Source organism: Aquila chrysaetos, chromosome 21 (assembly GCF_900496995.4).
Source record: "Aquila chrysaetos chrysaetos chromosome 21, bAquChr1.4, whole genome shotgun sequence".
Taxonomy (NCBI): Eukaryota; Metazoa; Chordata; class Aves; order Accipitriformes; family Accipitridae; genus Aquila; species Aquila chrysaetos.
The window spans coordinates 10,497,926-10,515,292 of NC_044024.1; the positions used below are offsets into that span (position 1 = coordinate 10,497,926).

Consider the following 17,367-nt stretch of genomic DNA (forward strand, 5'->3'; position numbering starts at 1 on the left):
CTAGGAGCACCTAAGGGAACACAGGGCTTGCAAAGGATCAGGGTGGGAGGGAGAATTGCGGTCTGATGGAAAGAGGCTGTAGCACTGCACAACTATTAGAATAATTTGCAAATATCAGCAAAATGTTCTCTTGAAAGGAAAAAAATAGTTTCTAAATTTGCAAACAAAAATATCTGCTTAAATTTTTGTCCACATTCTTTTGCAGAAAATCCTGAAAAAATAAACACATCACACTGAAACTGTGAAAACCCCCCACATTTTCTGTTAAAAATCCCTGAAAAGTCCCATTATAAACTTGAGCATGATGGAAGAAATTCAAAGAGCTCAACATTATTCAATTTTCTCTAAAAATAAAGCAAAACCCTTGATACAGCACCTCCCCCACTGCCATCTCAGGTTCCTCTCCAGACAGAGTTTTTTGGATGTTTGTTTAACCACACTACTTAAATTCATGACCTATTAGAGGTACAAGGCAGATCTGGCAAACAGAAATGTCACACTGCCGAGCTCATGGGGTCACTTGGTTTGTCACTCTTGCAGAATATGACCTTCAGGGTAGACTTCTTTTGAAACTGCATTTTGAAAGAGGGAATTTTCCTCCCCTCTCAGTTTTGCCTCCCATTTAATACTCTTTTTTTGTTTCCTTGTTTCGAGGAGAGTAACACTGAGTGCAGCTGCCCCAGCTCCAGCAAGCAGTCATTAATCCCTGCCCTCCAGCTGCAGCAGTGGGAGATGCTCCATCACTGCCCTCTGCTCAGGAAAGCTTTGTCCTCATTTTCTCTAGCCTCTCACAGGTGTAAATGCAACTGGAGTTGGATTTCAGATTCCTGTAGTATTTCCCTATCTGCACAGGGCTGCACACCAGGCAGAAGGCATGATACTTGTTAAAAACTGTTCTTTTTGAACAGGTCCAAACTGATGTGTAGAAAACATGCAGTCTGTATTTATGCTCAGGATGGGTACAGCTTAAACACAGGTACACACATCTGGGGTCAGATGGTGTAGTTTAGCTTTTGTTTTGAGACTACAAGGATGCCAATTAATGGCACAATTGTGTTTATTACTGACCTGTATTGCAGCAAAGGTAAAAAGCCTCCACAACCTCTTATTACTCCTCTGAGCCTGCCACTTTGAACACCTGGTAATTTTCGTAGTATGATGATTTGTTTTGCTGTAGCATGACTGCGCTGTTGTGCTCATTGCTAAGCAATTAACAGTTTGTCCTTCCAGAAATATCCGACGCCCCAGACACTATTAGCTCCTCGGAACATTTTCAACAAAAACATTCCAGGGGAGAAGCATTAGCAGCTCTTCCACTTTCTGGGACAAGCATCTCTCCAACTATGTACCCCATTACAGAACACCAGACAGGGACAGGAAGGAGGGGTTATTTGTGGTCAAGCCCCCATTTTGCCAAGTTCTGCACAAACTTTTCATCTTCCATCACTCTGAGACTGGCAGATTCCTTGCATAATCCCATTTTCATGGGCACCAGTGAAGAAACTTACCCCACCCTAACAGTGAAGGATGGCTCCTGCACTGGGTTCCCACAGCCTCCAGGCACCAGCCAGTGTTGGGACTTCCAGGGAGGCCAGACTCCTGGTTACCCAACCGGCAGGTATAATTTCTGACCCAAAACTACTAATGATCTTTCGGTCACCCTGGGTCACCCAGCCTGGGGACAACCTGCTGGCAATTGAGCAAGGTGCAAACAGATCCCTTTTAGACTAATCCTATCAAATATGATCCTTTCGGAAGGATCCACAAGGACCAGTATCTCTCCAGCAAAAGAAAATTTCAAATAATCATCAAAAGAAGTGACCTCAAAATAGAATCAGTATTTGCCAAATAGGGTTTTTTTCCCCCCCCCTCTTTCTTTTATTTACAAATTAGCAAAATCCCATACTGAGATGTGGGTAAGTCACACCATGGTTTTGCTTCTGGGTGTTAACACATTGTCACTTAGGCTTTCTGTACACAGTACCTCAAAATTCCAGTAGCAATTGACATTTAAAATGCAAAAACTCTAGACAATCAACAAATCCTTTCCCTGAAGGCTGCTGGACAGTTCGTGGGACTCAGCATGCCCAAGCAGCAGCGGGACATAGCATGTTCCTGGGGCATTACTGTCAAAAGTGACCACACTGAAACAAAGCAAAGGACCGTCTGGCCTGCGAACATGTTACCTGCTATGAGAAAGGTATAAAAACATGCATGTGGTTGTACTTTCCTCCAAGGCTACTCTCCTGCCTCCAGCAGTTTGCAGAACTATGTCTCCACCTGTTCTGAGGATCCCAGGCCTAAGCAGGCAGGAGGTATATTTGATGCATTTTACATACGACATCTCTAGCCATACATTTTTTAAAAATAATATATATATATATATATAAAAATCAAGGTCAAAATATTTTCTTACAGATAGGTACAGAAGTATCTGCACTGCTTTATTTACACATTCTTTAGTGAGAATCTCTTTTAGAAAATCAGCTTAGGGAATAATACTCAGCACCTAAGCAATTGTAGCTATCTTGCAATGGTCCTTTGGTATATTTTGGCTTTTTGTGTTACACTAAACACTCGCCTGATCTCAGCCATGCAGAAGCTGATATTTAAAATGCCATCAATATATTTATTTGCCCAAATCTTCTCTCTATGTAAAAATTGAGTGCTCATTGCAGAAAGGAAGGAAAAATAAATCCCCATGTATGAGAAAACCAGATTCTCCTTCAAACAGCTGATGAATGAATGGGCACAAAACAAAGGCAACAGGAGAGAGGAGTGTCACCACTGCAGGGACAGCCAGCTGCACTGACATGGCCCCACATCATGCCCCAGTGCCTACAGCAAGGACTCGGGCCCCCCTTCCCTGCCCACGGGGGTCTCAGCATCTCTGAAGTAGCTCCCTTTCCTCAAAGAAGAGCTTTCTTGATGGCTGTTGAACTGACAAACTTGTCGCTTAAACAAGCGATGGAGCTTCTCCTGGAACTGGTTCCCAATAAAGCAGTACAGCAAAGGGTTGATGCAGCTGTTGGCAAATGCCATGCAGATGCTGAATGGCAGTGCTGTGTCGATGATCCCTGTCACGTCACAGTTGTTAATGATGTTCATATGAGCCAAAGCATCCAAAAATGTTAAAATGTGGAATGGAAGCCAGGAAATTAAGAAGGCCACAACAACAGCAGCCACCAGCTTTAGGACTTTGTCCCTCTTCTGCTTGTTTTTCCCAAACTCCTGTGCTTTGAGCAAGTGCATTCTGATCCAGATGTAGCACGTGGTGATCACTGCCAAGGGGATGAAGAAACCGAGTGCATTTTTCAGGAAGGCTGTTGCCACAGACCATTTCGCATAATTCTCATGAGGAAAGGCCATAATGCAAGCATTGACCCCCAAGCTTTCAATGTATTGAGTGTCACGGAAATAAAAAGTTGGGAGGGAAGATGAACAGGCAAGGCCCCACACAACCAGTGCTATAAAATAAGCTTGTTCTGGAGTTCTTCTTTGAGAACGAATAGGATGGACAATAGCGTGGTACCGGTCCACACTCATGCACGTAATGAAAAATATACTTGCAAACATGTTCAAGCACAAGACAGAACTGGAGATTTTGCACATGAGAGACCCAAAAAGCCAGTTGTACCCCTGCGCGTAGTAGGTAGCCCAGAAGGGAAGCGTGGCGAGGCATAGCAGATCCGCCATGGCCAGGTTGAAAATGTAGATATTAGCAACTATTTTGGGGCCACTGTGATGACAAAGCACCACAACCACCACACTGTTGCCAACCAACCCCAGAACAAAAACCACAGAGAAGAGTGCTGGAATTAGTGAAAACTGATAATCTGAAGAGATAAGTGGGCAGGGAGGGGGCGAGCGCGATGCAGCCGATGAGTTTGTCAGTGATGTATGGAGGACTTGGAGAGTTTCTCTGGTGGTGACGACCAGGGAGTAGTTGCTCTGCATGTTGGTGCCAGTAAAAAGGGAGATTCTGCAGGAAATTCATGTGCTAGCAGCACTTTTCTATCACATTGCTCACCTGCAGGTCAGAAACTGTCTGTTAGACATGCACTCTGCAGCCCTCTTAGCTCTGGAATCACACAGTCACAATAAAATAAAAACCATTTCAACTTATGTCAGTAAGCTGAGTGCTGAAATACCAGGCAACCCTGCTGGACTCCTTTCGTCCATCCCACTGACAGGACACAACTAGCCCTAGGGAGGTCACAGCACTTTTTAATTAGCCTGGCAGAGAAGCGAGCAGCTGGGTTTTATCTGTGATTACGAATGGTGCTTTCTGTGGCCAGTAGAGCAGAAAAATTATTGACTAAGGAGCTGGAGATACTTCGGGAACTTCTGTGACAAAAGACACCACCGAAGCTCCTCATGATCCTTTTCTCAGCTTTCTCATACTATTTCCAGCACTCTGCACAGTTAAAATAATGTAGAAAGGCAGCACTCGCCAGTGGGGATCAGGTACTTCACACCTGAGGGTCTCCTGGGACTTCACAGGCACGAAAGCAGCCTTTTAAACAAGGCTATTAGGAAAGCAAGCTTTGATGTTTTTAAAATTCACAGGGCTGGATACAAAGACACTGAAAGGTCTTTACAAAATACCATTTACTGTCAGAGTCCTTCTCAAAGCAAATCTGCATCTCCTGCCCTCACAAGAGTAAAAGAAATATTTTCAATGTAGATACAAGCAATAGACAGCCAAGTACTCAGTCCTTGCAGGCATTGGATTTAACTGTAGTATTTGACATTCATTTAGAAAGATCAGGACTGAGTTTCAGTAGGGGAAAATGTAGCTACAAAACACCTAAAATCAGAAAGTTAATTGACAGGTCTGTCTTTGTTCCAGTTCAACAGCTTGTGTCTGCACTCTAAGCAGGGCATTTTTCAAACTTTAAGACTTTACAGTCAATAAAGAAGATATCATACCCAAATATTTTATTTTACATGATAGAAAGAGACAATTCCTTTTTAATTAAGTCCTTCTGGAACCAGTCAGGCATTTAAGAATTCTCAAGGGGCCCTAAAAACAACAGAAATTTTGACCAAGACAAGACAATGGAGTTGGGCAATGATCTCTCATTTAACAGAAGGCAACTAGTCATTTCAAATGTATTTTTCTGTATTAACAGTTTAGTGTACCGTAGCTTATCATCTGCTCAATGCAAAATATGCAATATGCTACTTTGAACATACTGACAAAAAATTTATTTTAATTATATTGTCTCAACAATGAAAATTCAATTGGAGAATATTAATGCACATTTCTGCAGAGTGCCGGTATTTAAATTTCCAAATACTGGATCACAAGCCCACGTTCTATAAGCAAATATGTCTTAAACCAGAGGAAGGCTTTTCGTTTGAGGATGACAAAGATTCAGGAGAGGGTCTGCAGCCCCATTTTGCCCTTAATGATCATGTCCTGAACCCCTCACTTCAACCTACAGAAGCTGAAATCTCAGAACTAGTCACAAAGCATTATGTATCTCACACTCCTAACAGAGGGACCACTCCATAATTAATTTTAGCTACATTATTGAGAACAAGGTTTCATTGACAAATGCACTCCCCCCCCCCGCACATGAACAACTGGTGGCTTAGAATCTGCTTCTAAATTAGTCATTCCTATTACTTACACTATTACTTAAGATACAATGAGGCATTTAATCACAAATTGAATCAAATCAATGGAAATCATGTTCTAACAGCAGATAGAAAACATACCTCTCAAACCTCTCATTCGTCTGGATGTAGCTCTAGAATTACGTGCTCCTTTTTTCTGTTTTCCTTTTAGCGAGTATCACCACCGGCAATCTGATCTCTCATATCTTCCATTTTCCCACTGGGAGACTTTAACCTACATAACTCGAGAACTGAAATATGAACGCCTGCCAGCTTCTTTTCCTTTTGGAAGGAAAACAGTTTGAGAACCCCCCTTTCCAACTTTCCAAAGCCACGTGAGCACATGCAGTAAATCAGGGGAGAAGAACAAGACATCCAAAAAAAAATAAAAAGGCAAGAAAGAAAAAGGAAATTCACACAAATATCTCTGCAGTTTTCTACTGCAGCTCTTGAGCCAGGAGGATACACCCACACGCAAGCCTCTTCTGCCCCCAAGGTGTACATGCAATACATGTGAGCCTCCATGCAAGGATTCAGGCATCTCTGAGGGCAGGGGGATTCCCATGCACTCTGTGGAGTCCCAGCACTTGCTAACATTTGAGAGCGGAATAGGCTGTTAGTTCTGGCAGAGCTGACCGTAATGTGGACACACAGAGACAGAAAGCAGAGGAACATCACAGCATTCACACCAGCATTGCCTGTGTAAGGGGGATGATCCTTTCTCCTATTTAGTAGGATGGGAAATCCACTGCCCGCGTCCTTGCAAAGACATGCACACTGCTCGAACCGAGGAGGGCAGCAGGACAAATCCACATGGCAGAGAGCAGGCTCGGCTCTGAGGCTGCACTGGGGTAGCACACAACGAAAGAGAGCAGATCGGCAAGGCTGCGTGTTCACACCGACTTCCCATTCATGCAAAACTGAGTTTTTACATCTGCTTCTTCCTCGCGTCACACGGTCCGTCTGGCCCCAGCCTCCGCCCCCTGGAAGGAGCTCCAAGGGAGCTCCTGGAGGATGAGTACTGGGGCAAAGTAAGTATCCGTAAGCCTTAAACGTTTTGCCCTGATACCCTGAATGTGATCTCCTCTGCAGCAGCAGCCCATCTACTGGGGACACGTGTGCTGTGCTTACCAGGCAAGGCTGCATGTGCCAGATGGAAAGCAACCACAGAAGTCCCTGCTAGTGACATGCTCCTTTGCCCCAGCCAGGTGCTGCTGGCTGGCTGTCCATCACCAGCTGGGGCTGGACCCAAGCTCATCCCATTCTTTGAACACTGGCGCAGCCTTGCAGCGAGGGGTATCCAGCCGTGGTGGCTTGGGGGAACCCCAGTGCCTGCCCCTGCTCTGGGACTGTATAGCACACCAGATGCAACAGGCACCACAGGCTCTATAACCAGCTCTGCTTACAGCAAGGTGACCCAGAAGAATGATGCAACAGGGAAAATAGCCTTTTACCAGCATTTTCAGAGGAACCAAGGGCTGAGCAGGCTGTGGAGAACAAACTCACCTTTCTGCCCAGCTGTGTCTTTGATTCAGAAAGAGCTGCACAGAGTGCTAGAAAAGCTCATCAGCAAACTCATATCCATCCCCTGGAGGAGAGCACTACTTCTCAAGGCAGGGAGAGGAGTCCTTGGCAGCTTTTGGCTTTATCTGCCTCATATTAAGAGTCCAGTTCTTGGCATTTCTGTGCAAAAGGACACTGGGTTATTTAAAGAAGGGGAATCCCACGCAGCATTTCTATTTATCACAGTGCACCTGATTTACTGCTTCATAGACACAATGACAAAGCAGTCAGTGGTCAGGACTGTCAGGCTGCAAGCACGCACAGTGCCTGTGCTTGGGGCAAACACTAGAAGGGAAAGCAAGCTGAAATAGCTCAATGAAATTACATGCTGGGAGCAGATAAAACAGAAACAGACCCAAACATCACAGTATCTTGAGGGAGGGTAATATCAAATCACTGCACAGGATGGGAGACCTCATCTGTCCCAAAGGCTCAAGCGCTGCATGTCACAGCCAGAGTTAGACAAACATACGTGTTAGCATATCCTTGTTATTTCAAGATATATATATATATATATGACCCTCCTCAATGCACACACTCACCCATTCCATAAATATTTAGTTTGATTTTGGGGCATCTCTTCCTCTTCCTTTTCCCACTCATTCCTTTTCACCTTTCTTTGAGGTTGTCATGGAAAAGGCAGAGGAGGCACCCTGGAACCGCTGAAATTTGCATTACTCAACAAAAAAATAAACAAAATTTGTAAAGGAAACAGTAACATCCATAATAGCTTGGGGGCTGAAAAAGTCAAGGCTTAACCTAAAAGCTTTAAGATGAAGATTTGCACTCAGTTCCCGCATTCTACAACCACTACTAGGAGACTTGTTGTTTAGTTCAAGAGGCATTATGCACCTTCTAGAGACATGCTGCAAGAACTCTGTCCTTTCTTCAAACCAAACCTCTACCAAGCAGGTCAGTAGGAATACGTGGGATGTGCAAGTGCAGAGGTCACTTGTCCAACTGCAAAGGAGAAGAAATGTACGTTTTGCCACCAATCCCCCCTGCACATACCCTGCCTTGGGTCTGAAGGCCTGCTGGCTCTCAGACAAGTTACCTGAGATGTTGGCACTCACTCTGACCCATATTCATTCAATTTTTTACTAACAGCATGTTAGGACACCCTCAGCCAGGAATTCTTGCTGCTAGGTGCTTTGCACACAAACGACCGGTGAAAGATCTTGCTCCATCCTTCACCAAATATCCAGTGTGCTTTGTAAGCAGGGGAAAAAGTCAAATGCATAAGAATGTTTATTTTGAAAAGATAAGAAACACTTCTGATCCTCACAGATACTGACTCTGTCTATTCTGTTCTACCCCCAAAACTGTTTGAAACTTTGTGCTGGGTTCATACCTCTTTGTAGACAAGACATGGGTCTGATGCACCTGGTGCAATGGGGGTCATACCTCAGGCTGCCCTTTGCCAAATCTTGCTCCCATTCTTCCCCCCGCCAGTGCTCAATGCATCTGATTCCTTATCTGATCCCAAGATGTCACTCCAAAGCTCTATTTAGCCAATGTACAAACCCCCTCCCTCTTGTATTCCCCCGCTACATCTTTCTTCCTCCCGCTATTTTTGAGCATTGCCTGTAACGAATGGCTGTGAAATAGAAGGTACACCTGGTACGGATGCCCAAGCTGTCCGTATGCAAGCCAACATTGTGCCATGTAGTGCTGCAGCTGAGCTAATGCCCCCTGAGCTTGCAGGACATGTCTGTGCAGCTTGTACAGCCAGGCTGGTTAATCCAGCACATGGGTCACTGCATCAGAGCCCAGCACACAGCTCAGCACGGGCGCAGTCTTCGGCCTTTTTACCATTCATCTGGCTGGAAGGTTGCAAAAGCTGGGAGTTTTCACCACAAGATGACCTATTTGATGTTAAATGGTGAGGAGTTAGTGCTTCCTGGGGCATGTATTTGGGGAAGGATTTTATGCATGTCTTTTATACCAAGGAAAACAAAAAATAATAAAAAAAAATCACAAGTCAAGAGAAGCAAGAAATTTTCCTGCATGTTCACATGCAGCACTCAGGTTTACCTTTCTATCCTTGAGCTCATGCACCTAGAGGTCACTAGAAGCATTTAAAAAAACCACAAGCAAACCCAAACCCAAACAACCCCACTCCCACAAAACCACACACACACACAATTCAAAAAGCAACTTCTGATCAGTTCTGCAAATTAAAAAAAAAAAAAAGGATTCATACACTCCAAGTCCTAGGTCTTGGTTTTTGCAGGAAAGTGCTGCTGTCAGGGATGAAACATTCTGAACAGGCAGTGTGTCTGACTGTGCCAGCAGACTGTCAGAGCCAGCTCTTGAGGTTAAACCTTGACAGCCTGCCAAATCTTCAAACCAGTGTGGGATCCAGATGCAGACTGTATTCATGGGCTTGATTTGTTCCTTTTGGAGAATGGAAAAGGGGAAAAAAAATCTCTCATACATGTGCTCCCCAGGATGCATAACCCAACGTAGGTCAGTATGGCTCTGATTCCTCTGTTGCTGATTTACAGCAGGATGCCCTGACTCCCTGGCCCGAGCACTGGCGGCAGGAGGAGGGGATCCAGCACCCACAGACTGCTGGAGGAGTGATGATTTCCATCATGCCGGGTAGTGCATTTGCATCATGCCGAATGACAGGCCTTTTGCACACGCTCACCGAAACCATCCCGCCTGCAGCTGGGTTCCCCTAGCACTCCATAAACTTTTATATGCATTCCTGCTTCCCGCATTTGTTTGTTTAAGGGTTTATTTAGGGATTAATTGCTCAGTCTTGCAAGTAAGATTGGAGTATCTACCTCGTCCTTCCCCAGCACCAGAGCACTCCTGCAGAGAAGGCTGCTTTCTCTCATCCTTTTTGGGGCCTTAGGGAGGAGAGAGGTTGTAAGCAGCAACCAGTTGAAAATTGATGGCCAAGGCAGTGGGTCCTGCTCGCACCCAGCATCCTTGGTTCTTGCCTTGGCATGCTGGGTCTTAACACTGTCTCATGTACCTCTGAAGCATGACCAGGTCTGACAGTGGGTGTCTGCAAACCCAGTGTTTTGGCCAGGAGGGACAATTAGTAGCATTTTTAAAGTGAAGACCTTGGTCAGTGTTTCACTTTCCCTCCTGGAGCCATGATTTCACATGGAAGCACTGAGCAGGCCTGGGGAAAGCTCTGCTTTTCCCCTTTACAGCAGCACAGTGGTGAACCCAAGGGCCACCCAGCCAGGACCCATTAGAGTACAGTATCAGAGAGCTCTGGTCCCATTCAACGGACCTTCCACACTGGAAGAAGTCAGTTTTTGAAGCAGTTCAGCGTCTAGAGTGTGGCAGAGGCAGTTTGGAGGGAAGAGGGACGCCCCTTCCACCTCCAGCATCCAGAAAACTTTTCCAAAGCATTTCTTCTGAGATGTTTGTGTCCAGCTGATAGCGCTGCCAAGACTGAGATTATCATCCATGACATTGTTTGTTCAAATAATTGGCTGTGAGCATTTTACAAGTTACTAAAAGTAGTAAAGAAAACAAGCACATAAATGCCTTTGAAAACATGCTGCACCCGATGCTATTAAAGGCAGCAAGTACACATGCGCCCTGGCACCGCTGCCTGCTCTTGGGGAGAGCACCGCAGCACGCCTGGCCTTGCTGAAGGCAGCGGGTCTTGGCCAGAGCTCCATTCCTGAGTGCTGCACAGCTCTGAGCCATGGCCCTAGATAAAGATAAACCACCAGGGCTTGCCCACAATGGGCATAGAGCCTAAATCCCGCTGACGCTGCTATGGCTGAAGCACAGCATTTCTGCAATTGAGATCTGCTCAGCCAGATCAGAACGGGAATCCACATTCAGCTTTCATAAAGAACAATTTTTCATCACAGGTAATTTTCTCCTGCTCACTTCTCCCAGATGAGTTGCTGTGATAACCAGTAGAAGTCAAGACATTGATGCCCACAGCTTGTGGGAGAGAGCTCCCTCCTGTCTAACTTTGGCTTTATTAGTATTAATATATCTGTATATAACTCGGCATTTGAACGATGTGGGAGCATACTTCACATTTCTTTTTAGGGTCTCAAAGTGATTTTTTAGGAAGAGCTAGGACTCCGTGGCCAGTTTTATAGAGCTACAGAGTACTCAGGGGGTCTCTTTCCAGAGATCCATTAAGAATAAAAATCTTCCTTCCTTTGCTGTTTTGAACTATACTCACTGCAAGCTTAATTTCCCACTTTTTAAGTGTTTTTGTCAGGAATTTCTCTTATGTACCAAAAATGCTGAGATACACATGAAAGAGTTCACCAGCTAGATAAAGCTTTGGGGAAGTCAGAATATTCCTGACACTTGGGTATTCCAACTTATTTAATCCTTTTTTTAATCAACAAAGCTATTAAGCAATTCTGCTCACCCTACCTTTTCCCACCAGAAAGTCTAAAGAAAGCAAACTTTGCTCCTTCAACTCATTAGACCAGCAAGACCACCCCAAAGTAGATGTTTGGACTGCTTGTATCAAACCTCGATCCTGTAGAGAATACAGGTCCTTAAAATCTACAGTATTAGGCAAGGCTCTTGACATCAGCTACAAACAATTTCTGAAGTGGGTGTGCTGGGCTATAAATCCCAAATGTCAGATAAATCAGTTACTGAAGAAAAGACAAAACACAATCATGGTCATGCAATGGGTGGAATACATTTTAACAGAAGACCTGCAGTGGCTCAGCCTTTCCATTAGAGCCGGAAGGATGAGCCACCTCAGCCAAAACACATGATGCACTCCAGAAAACCCTCCTAGCAGATGGACTGAGACAACCAAAATCCCTGCATGTGGAGCACAAAGAGCTGAGCCTGGAAAAGACCGCCCAAGAGCTGAATGCTCATAATTGAATGGACCATAGTGGGAAAGTGTTTGTTAAAAACGTAGCTAGAGAGAAAAATCATGTGGCTGTTCTTCTCAAGGACGATGTCTTTACCTTGTCTCTGCAGCATCTGATATGCTAGTGATGCTGGCTACGGCTGACTGCAGCAATGATGCTCAGGAAGCTGAAGCTGGATAGGCAATGCTGAGCGCTTCTTGCAAAGGAGCACTCAGCCCCCAGCAAAGGTTTAGCTTTCCACAGTGTTCAGTGATGGCATACTGCTGTGTTCCTTCCACCCCAAGGGCTGCTGCAACCAGAGCTGAAATCCTGACAAGGCAGCTGCCACCCCCCCCATGCATGATGGAATCGTTACAGGGAGCAGCTGGAATTGCCAAACCCACGACAAGGTGTAAAGATCTGGTCATTTTGATACTTACGGGCTTCCTTGGGCCTACAGGCTCTGAAGCAAGGAGACATTGTACAGCCGTGTGGTCCTGTTTCACCACTATATTTTAATCCAGTTAAGCAACATCTGGCAATGATGAGCTCTAAGAGCGGCATGCTTTTCATCTCTGAAAATTTCCAATATGAAATCAAGGAGCATTAGAGAGAGCACAGGGCTTAACTAAGGGATAGAACATGGCAACACTGCTGGAATTACAGCCAGAAATAAAGCCTGTGTAGAATGAAAAGGACACCAGAGTAAGTGATCCATCTTCGCCGGCCTGAGCTACAAAACTTCAGCTAGAGGTGAGACCATTCATAGCAGACACAGAGCAGCTCACGCATCCTGCACAGAGACCAGCAGAAACCTGCCTCCTTCACAGGGCTGCACAGGCAAAGTCGTGGAGCAATGGATATTCACAGCTGTGCTGCAGCAGGAGGTAAGAGAAGCTGTGGAGATCCCAGCAGCAGGTCACCCCTCCAAAGTGAGGTCCTCAAAAGAGCAGTCCCAGCTGAGCTGGGAATACAGAAAACAAAGATTCACCCACCAAAACCTTTGGCATAGCCCCAGATGTGAGTAGCTGGATGGGATGAGCAGCGCACATTTCCACCTTCTTCCGGGGCTCCCAGGACAAGCCCCTTAGCAAGGTGCCATCACCGCTGCTCTCAGCGTGAAAACCAGCTTTTGGCCCCTAGTAACACTGCGGTAAAGCCTGTCTAACTAAATAAATGATGTTGTTTACAGCTGGAAGATGGTCTCCATTACACAACACGGCCATCCCAGCCAAGCTTCCAGGGAGAAGCTGTTCTTTGGGGGGTTGTTTCTTGAAAAAATGAAGAAGAAAACAGAACTAGCTGAAGCCAACACAGCAATTTAACAGCACAGGAAACCTAATCTGCTTCTGCTGAGAAAACAATGGATCTGCAAATTTGTCCAATTCACACTTACCCTTGGCCGTACCATATATTTGGGGTTTTAGGCCACTGTCTGGACAGAGCTGGCAGAGCAGGGGAGAGAAAGGAAACCTGTAAAACATGAAAAAGAAAAAAGCTGAGACAGAACAAGAAACTAAAAGCAGGGAAATGCACCTGAAGGGAGGGGGCTGACAGAAGGTGCTTCAAACACAACTAAAACATGAGAACTCCAGCAGAGAGAAGTGAGGGGGAAAACAAAAATTAAAAGAGTGAGAAAAAACAAGAGCAGCAACTGCATCACTGGTTGCCCTGCTGACAAATCAGCTGCAAGGCCCCGGTCTAGTCCTCTTGGCATCGTAAGCAAAATAATCAGCCTGCAGATTGCTGATTCCTGGCTGCTGGATGTATCAATCAGCCCCCCCATTGCACTTTTCCTTTGCACTCTGGATGTAGGATAAAAACCAGAGAGGGGCCCAAGGACATGGGGTTTTAGGGACCCAAGCCCAGCTCCACCTGCTCAGTGGCATTTTCAGACCTGCTGGAGACAGGCAGCGCCCTGGGAAGGGCAGCGTGCCCTTGGGGTGCTCCACATTTCACCCACGGGGATCATCTTTTACCACGCATAGATGGCTCAGGGCTTATCCTGAGAAGAGGCTCCACCAGGACATGGCACTCCCCCCACATATTCCCGGCTGGCAGGGACCGTGAGGTTTGCACAGCTCCTGACAGTCTCCCGTTTTACTGCAGAGGAGTCACAGGCATCGACAAGGCTGTGCTCAGGGCTCAGTCGCAGCTCCACTTTCCTCAGCGTCCGGACCATGGCCTGAGCCCAGGGCACCTGCCAGTATGTGCAGCCACACCAGGGTGAGAGCCCCCATCTCATATGCGGATGGCAGAGCCACTCTCAGCTGCCTTTGCTGAAGCCCGAACTGGACAAAAGTACAAAAATGCCCCCCCCAAAACAGAGGTGTTTTTGAGCAAACTACCAAACAGATCCTGAGAATGGTCATCAACCCGGGAGCAGGAGCCTCTCCCAGACAGGTCCCGAGGGAAGTCTGTTACCTGCTGCTGCTTGCAGAGGGCGGGAGGTGGGAAAAACCACTGTCAGAGCGTGATGCTCAGCTGAGAAATCTCCCTGCCTCTCAGTAATGCTCTTTACAGTAGGGCGGCACTTAATCGGCTTTTATCTGCCTAAAGACTTGATCCCCATTGGTCTGCAGCAGGAAGGACCAGCTAATTTATTTTCACTGTGCACTAAAAGCACAGCCCAAACGACGCTGCAATGCTCGCGGTTCACCTATCCAAAAGGTACATGCTCTTTTTCTTGCCTCCTTCTCTGCTAACCATCAGGTATTAGATGCGGTGGCTGGCTTGTGGCTGGTCATGTTTTTTCTTGTTATATTTATATTTACTTGTGCAGCAAAGGCTGGACTGAGTCTGAATATCTCTGATTCATGCCCAAGCATGTGCAAATGTGCACCTGAAGAGATTATCCACTGTAACAGAGCCGGACTGAGAGCCCTCCCTGGAGAAATAGCAGCATCCACCGTGTCTCTAAACCTCTCCAATAATTATTTGCGGATTCTCACCACCAACACCTTCAGAAACCTGACTTTCCTCCACAGCCTCTGGCTAGATGGAAACAATCTGACTTTCCTGTCCCCGGGGACCTTCCACTCTCTCAGCAAGCTGCGAGAGCTGCACCTCAGCAGGAACTCACGCCTCACCTACCTGCACGCAAACACTTTCAGAGGACTATTAAACCTCATCAGCCTGGATTTGTCCCACTGCAATATCTTCGAAATCCACCCACTTCTATTTTCACACCTGCCTTCTTTAGAAAGGCTTGATTTAGCCTCCAATAACATGCGGTATGTCCCACAAGCCTTTAGGAACCTCTCCAGTCTCATGAGGCTGTCCCTGGAGGGCAACCACATAGAAGCCATTGGCAGAGATTCCCTGAAGGACCTGGAAAGCTTGTACGATCTGAATCTCAGGAAGAATCGGATATGGATCATTCAAAATGGCGCTTTTACAAAGCTTCTCAGATTGGGCATGTTAAATTTAGGACACAACTTCATCGCTGATTTGCCTAATCAGCTTTTCGACGGGTTGATCCAGCTCAAGACCATGCACCTTGAAGCCAACAGAATCACTGCTGTCGACTGCACCTTCAGACATCTGCTGAACTTGAGAAACTTGTACCTGAACAACAACCAGATCTCCTCGATCTCAGACTCTGCTTTCTCATACTTAAACAAGCTGCACTTCCTTCACCTGAGCAAGAACAACCTCAGCTCCCTCCCCATCCGCTTGTTAGCTGAACTGCCAAAACTGAAGTACGTGTTTTTATCCCACAATCCCTGGAAATGCAACTGCAAGATGCTTTGGTTCTGGCGGTGGACCGCAACGCAGAGGGGAGCGATCAAAGGGCTGCACTGTGCCTTCCTGGGCCCTCACAACATGACGGCACTCGATGTCCCCCATCCAGGGGACCTGATGGACTGCACAGTGCCGCCTGAGCCAGCAAGCGAAGACAAGTGCAGGGTGGCCAGTACCAGCGTGGCTTCCGGGCCCCCCACTCTCCCCAGCAAGGTCATCCCGCTGGCACTTGTCTGCCACGTATGGTATTTTGCAAGGGGATGGGACAGTTCCGTGGCCACATTTTGACAACGTTTAAATTATAAATAAATTTTTTATTTTCTCACTATTTGTTTGTGAACAATGGTTTTCATTACAGGTGAGTTTTATATGGAAATAGAAGGATTTTATTATATAGGAATAAATGCTTTCATTCATGGGCAACGCTCAGATCTGAAACACTAATATCAAAATTCAATATAAATGTTCATGTGCAGAGGAGAAGCTCACATTAGCAAGTTCAGGGCTGGGGCTTGTGCTGGGTGATGCAGGGCCGGGAAGCATGGCCCCACCATGGCCATTTCCAGACTGACCACAGCCACGTGTGATCTCTCAGGGAAGGGCTGCCTTCCTGTGCTCAGCCCGCACTGGGGATATTGTGAGTACTGCTGAAGTAGGAATAAATTGCACATGTTCCAGCACATCTGGAGTCCCTAGAACAGGCTCAGTCCATCAGCATCTCTGGGAACATGTGGTAGCTTCCCACAGCTGGCACATGAGGTGCTTTGCTATTAAGAGTGTAAGACAGTGTTGGAGGAGTGGGCGAAAATGTCACCCAGTAAAACATTTCATCACTCAGCTGCTCCTCACAGTACTGAGCCTCAGGTAACACGGCTCTGCGTTTACCCCTGCAAAGAGCTAATTTGTTTCAGGGATGGTCTGTACGAGTTGTGTCTCCCCACACTTTGTTGACGAGCTCTGGCATGGCATCACACCAGTGTCATATCCCTGAGCTGCCTCCCTCCGGCTGCTGGGAGACACTGCCAGGTCACTGCCAGGGTGGTGAGGCACTGGAACAGGTTGCCCAGAGAAGTTGTGGATGCCCCATCCCTGGAAGTGTTCAAGACCAGGTTGGATGTGGCTTTGAGCAACCTGGTCTAGTGAAAGGTGTCACTGCCCATCTAGTCTAAATTTGCCCTCTTTTAGTTTAAAACCATTACGCGCTGTCTTATCGCAACAGGCCCTACTAAAAAGTTTGTCCCCATCTTTCTTATAAGCCCCCTTTAAGTATTGAAAAGTCACAATAAGGTCTCCCTGGAGCCTTCTCTTTTCCAGGCTGAACAACTCCAACTCAGTCTCATAGGAGATGTGTTCCATCCCTCTGATCATTTTTGTGGCCCTCCTCTGGACCTGCTCCAACAGGTCCATGTCTTTCCTGTGCTGAGGACTCCAGAGCTGGATGCAGTACTGCACATGGGATCTCAACAGAGCGGAGTAGAGGGGCGGAATCACCTCCCTCGACCTGCCGGCCACGCTTCTTTTTGGGCAGCCCAGGATACAGTTGGCTTTCTGGGCTGCAAGCGCACATTGCTGGCTCATGTCTAGCTTTTCACCCACCAGTACCCCCAAGTCCTTCTCCACA

General features: G+C 46.5%; 2 protein-coding genes across 7 annotated transcripts; one reads left to right on the top strand and one right to left on the bottom strand.

Moving 5' to 3' along the window:
- Positions 1 to 1,870: 1,870 nt before the first annotated feature.
- On the bottom strand, positions 1,871 to 14,498 carry AGTR2 (angiotensin II receptor type 2). 6 transcript variants are annotated; one of them, XM_029997420.1, is made up of 4 exons: positions 14,427 to 14,498; positions 13,399 to 13,475; positions 5,728 to 8,148; positions 1,871 to 4,030 (listed from the first exon to the last, which is right to left on the bottom strand). In XM_029997420.1, the coding sequence occupies exon 4, from the start codon at positions 3,955 to 3,957 to the stop codon at positions 2,839 to 2,841; it is 1,119 nt and encodes a 372-aa protein (XP_029853280.1). In that variant the 5' UTR covers positions 3,958 to 4,030; positions 5,728 to 8,148; positions 13,399 to 13,475; positions 14,427 to 14,498; the 3' UTR covers positions 1,871 to 2,838. The 6 variants fall into 6 exon arrangements, with proteins under 6 accessions (XP_029853280.1, XP_029853277.1, XP_029853281.1 ...); XM_029997417.1 differs by having other exon boundaries at positions 5,728 to 7,308; positions 7,731 to 13,475; XM_029997421.1 differs by having other exon boundaries at positions 5,728 to 5,876; positions 7,132 to 13,475.
- Positions 14,499 to 14,624: 126 nt separating this feature from the next.
- On the top strand, positions 14,625 to 16,074 carry LOC115333685 (nyctalopin-like). Its single transcript, XM_029996980.1, has one exon. It carries the CDS (start codon positions 14,748 to 14,750, stop codon positions 16,032 to 16,034), a length of 1,287 nt encoding a protein of 428 aa, XP_029852840.1. The 5' UTR covers positions 14,625 to 14,747; the 3' UTR covers positions 16,035 to 16,074.
- The last annotated feature ends 1,293 nt before the right edge of the window (positions 16,075 to 17,367 follow it).

What these genes read in the sequence shown, in the direction of transcription:
- AGTR2 (XM_029997420.1), bottom strand. Translation starts at nt 3,957, where the DNA reads ATGCAGAGCAACTACTCCCTGGTCGTCACCACCAGAGAAACTCTCCAA.
- LOC115333685 (XM_029996980.1), top strand. Translation starts at nt 14,748, where the DNA reads ATGTTTTTTCTTGTTATATTTATATTTACTTGTGCAGCAAAGGCTGGA.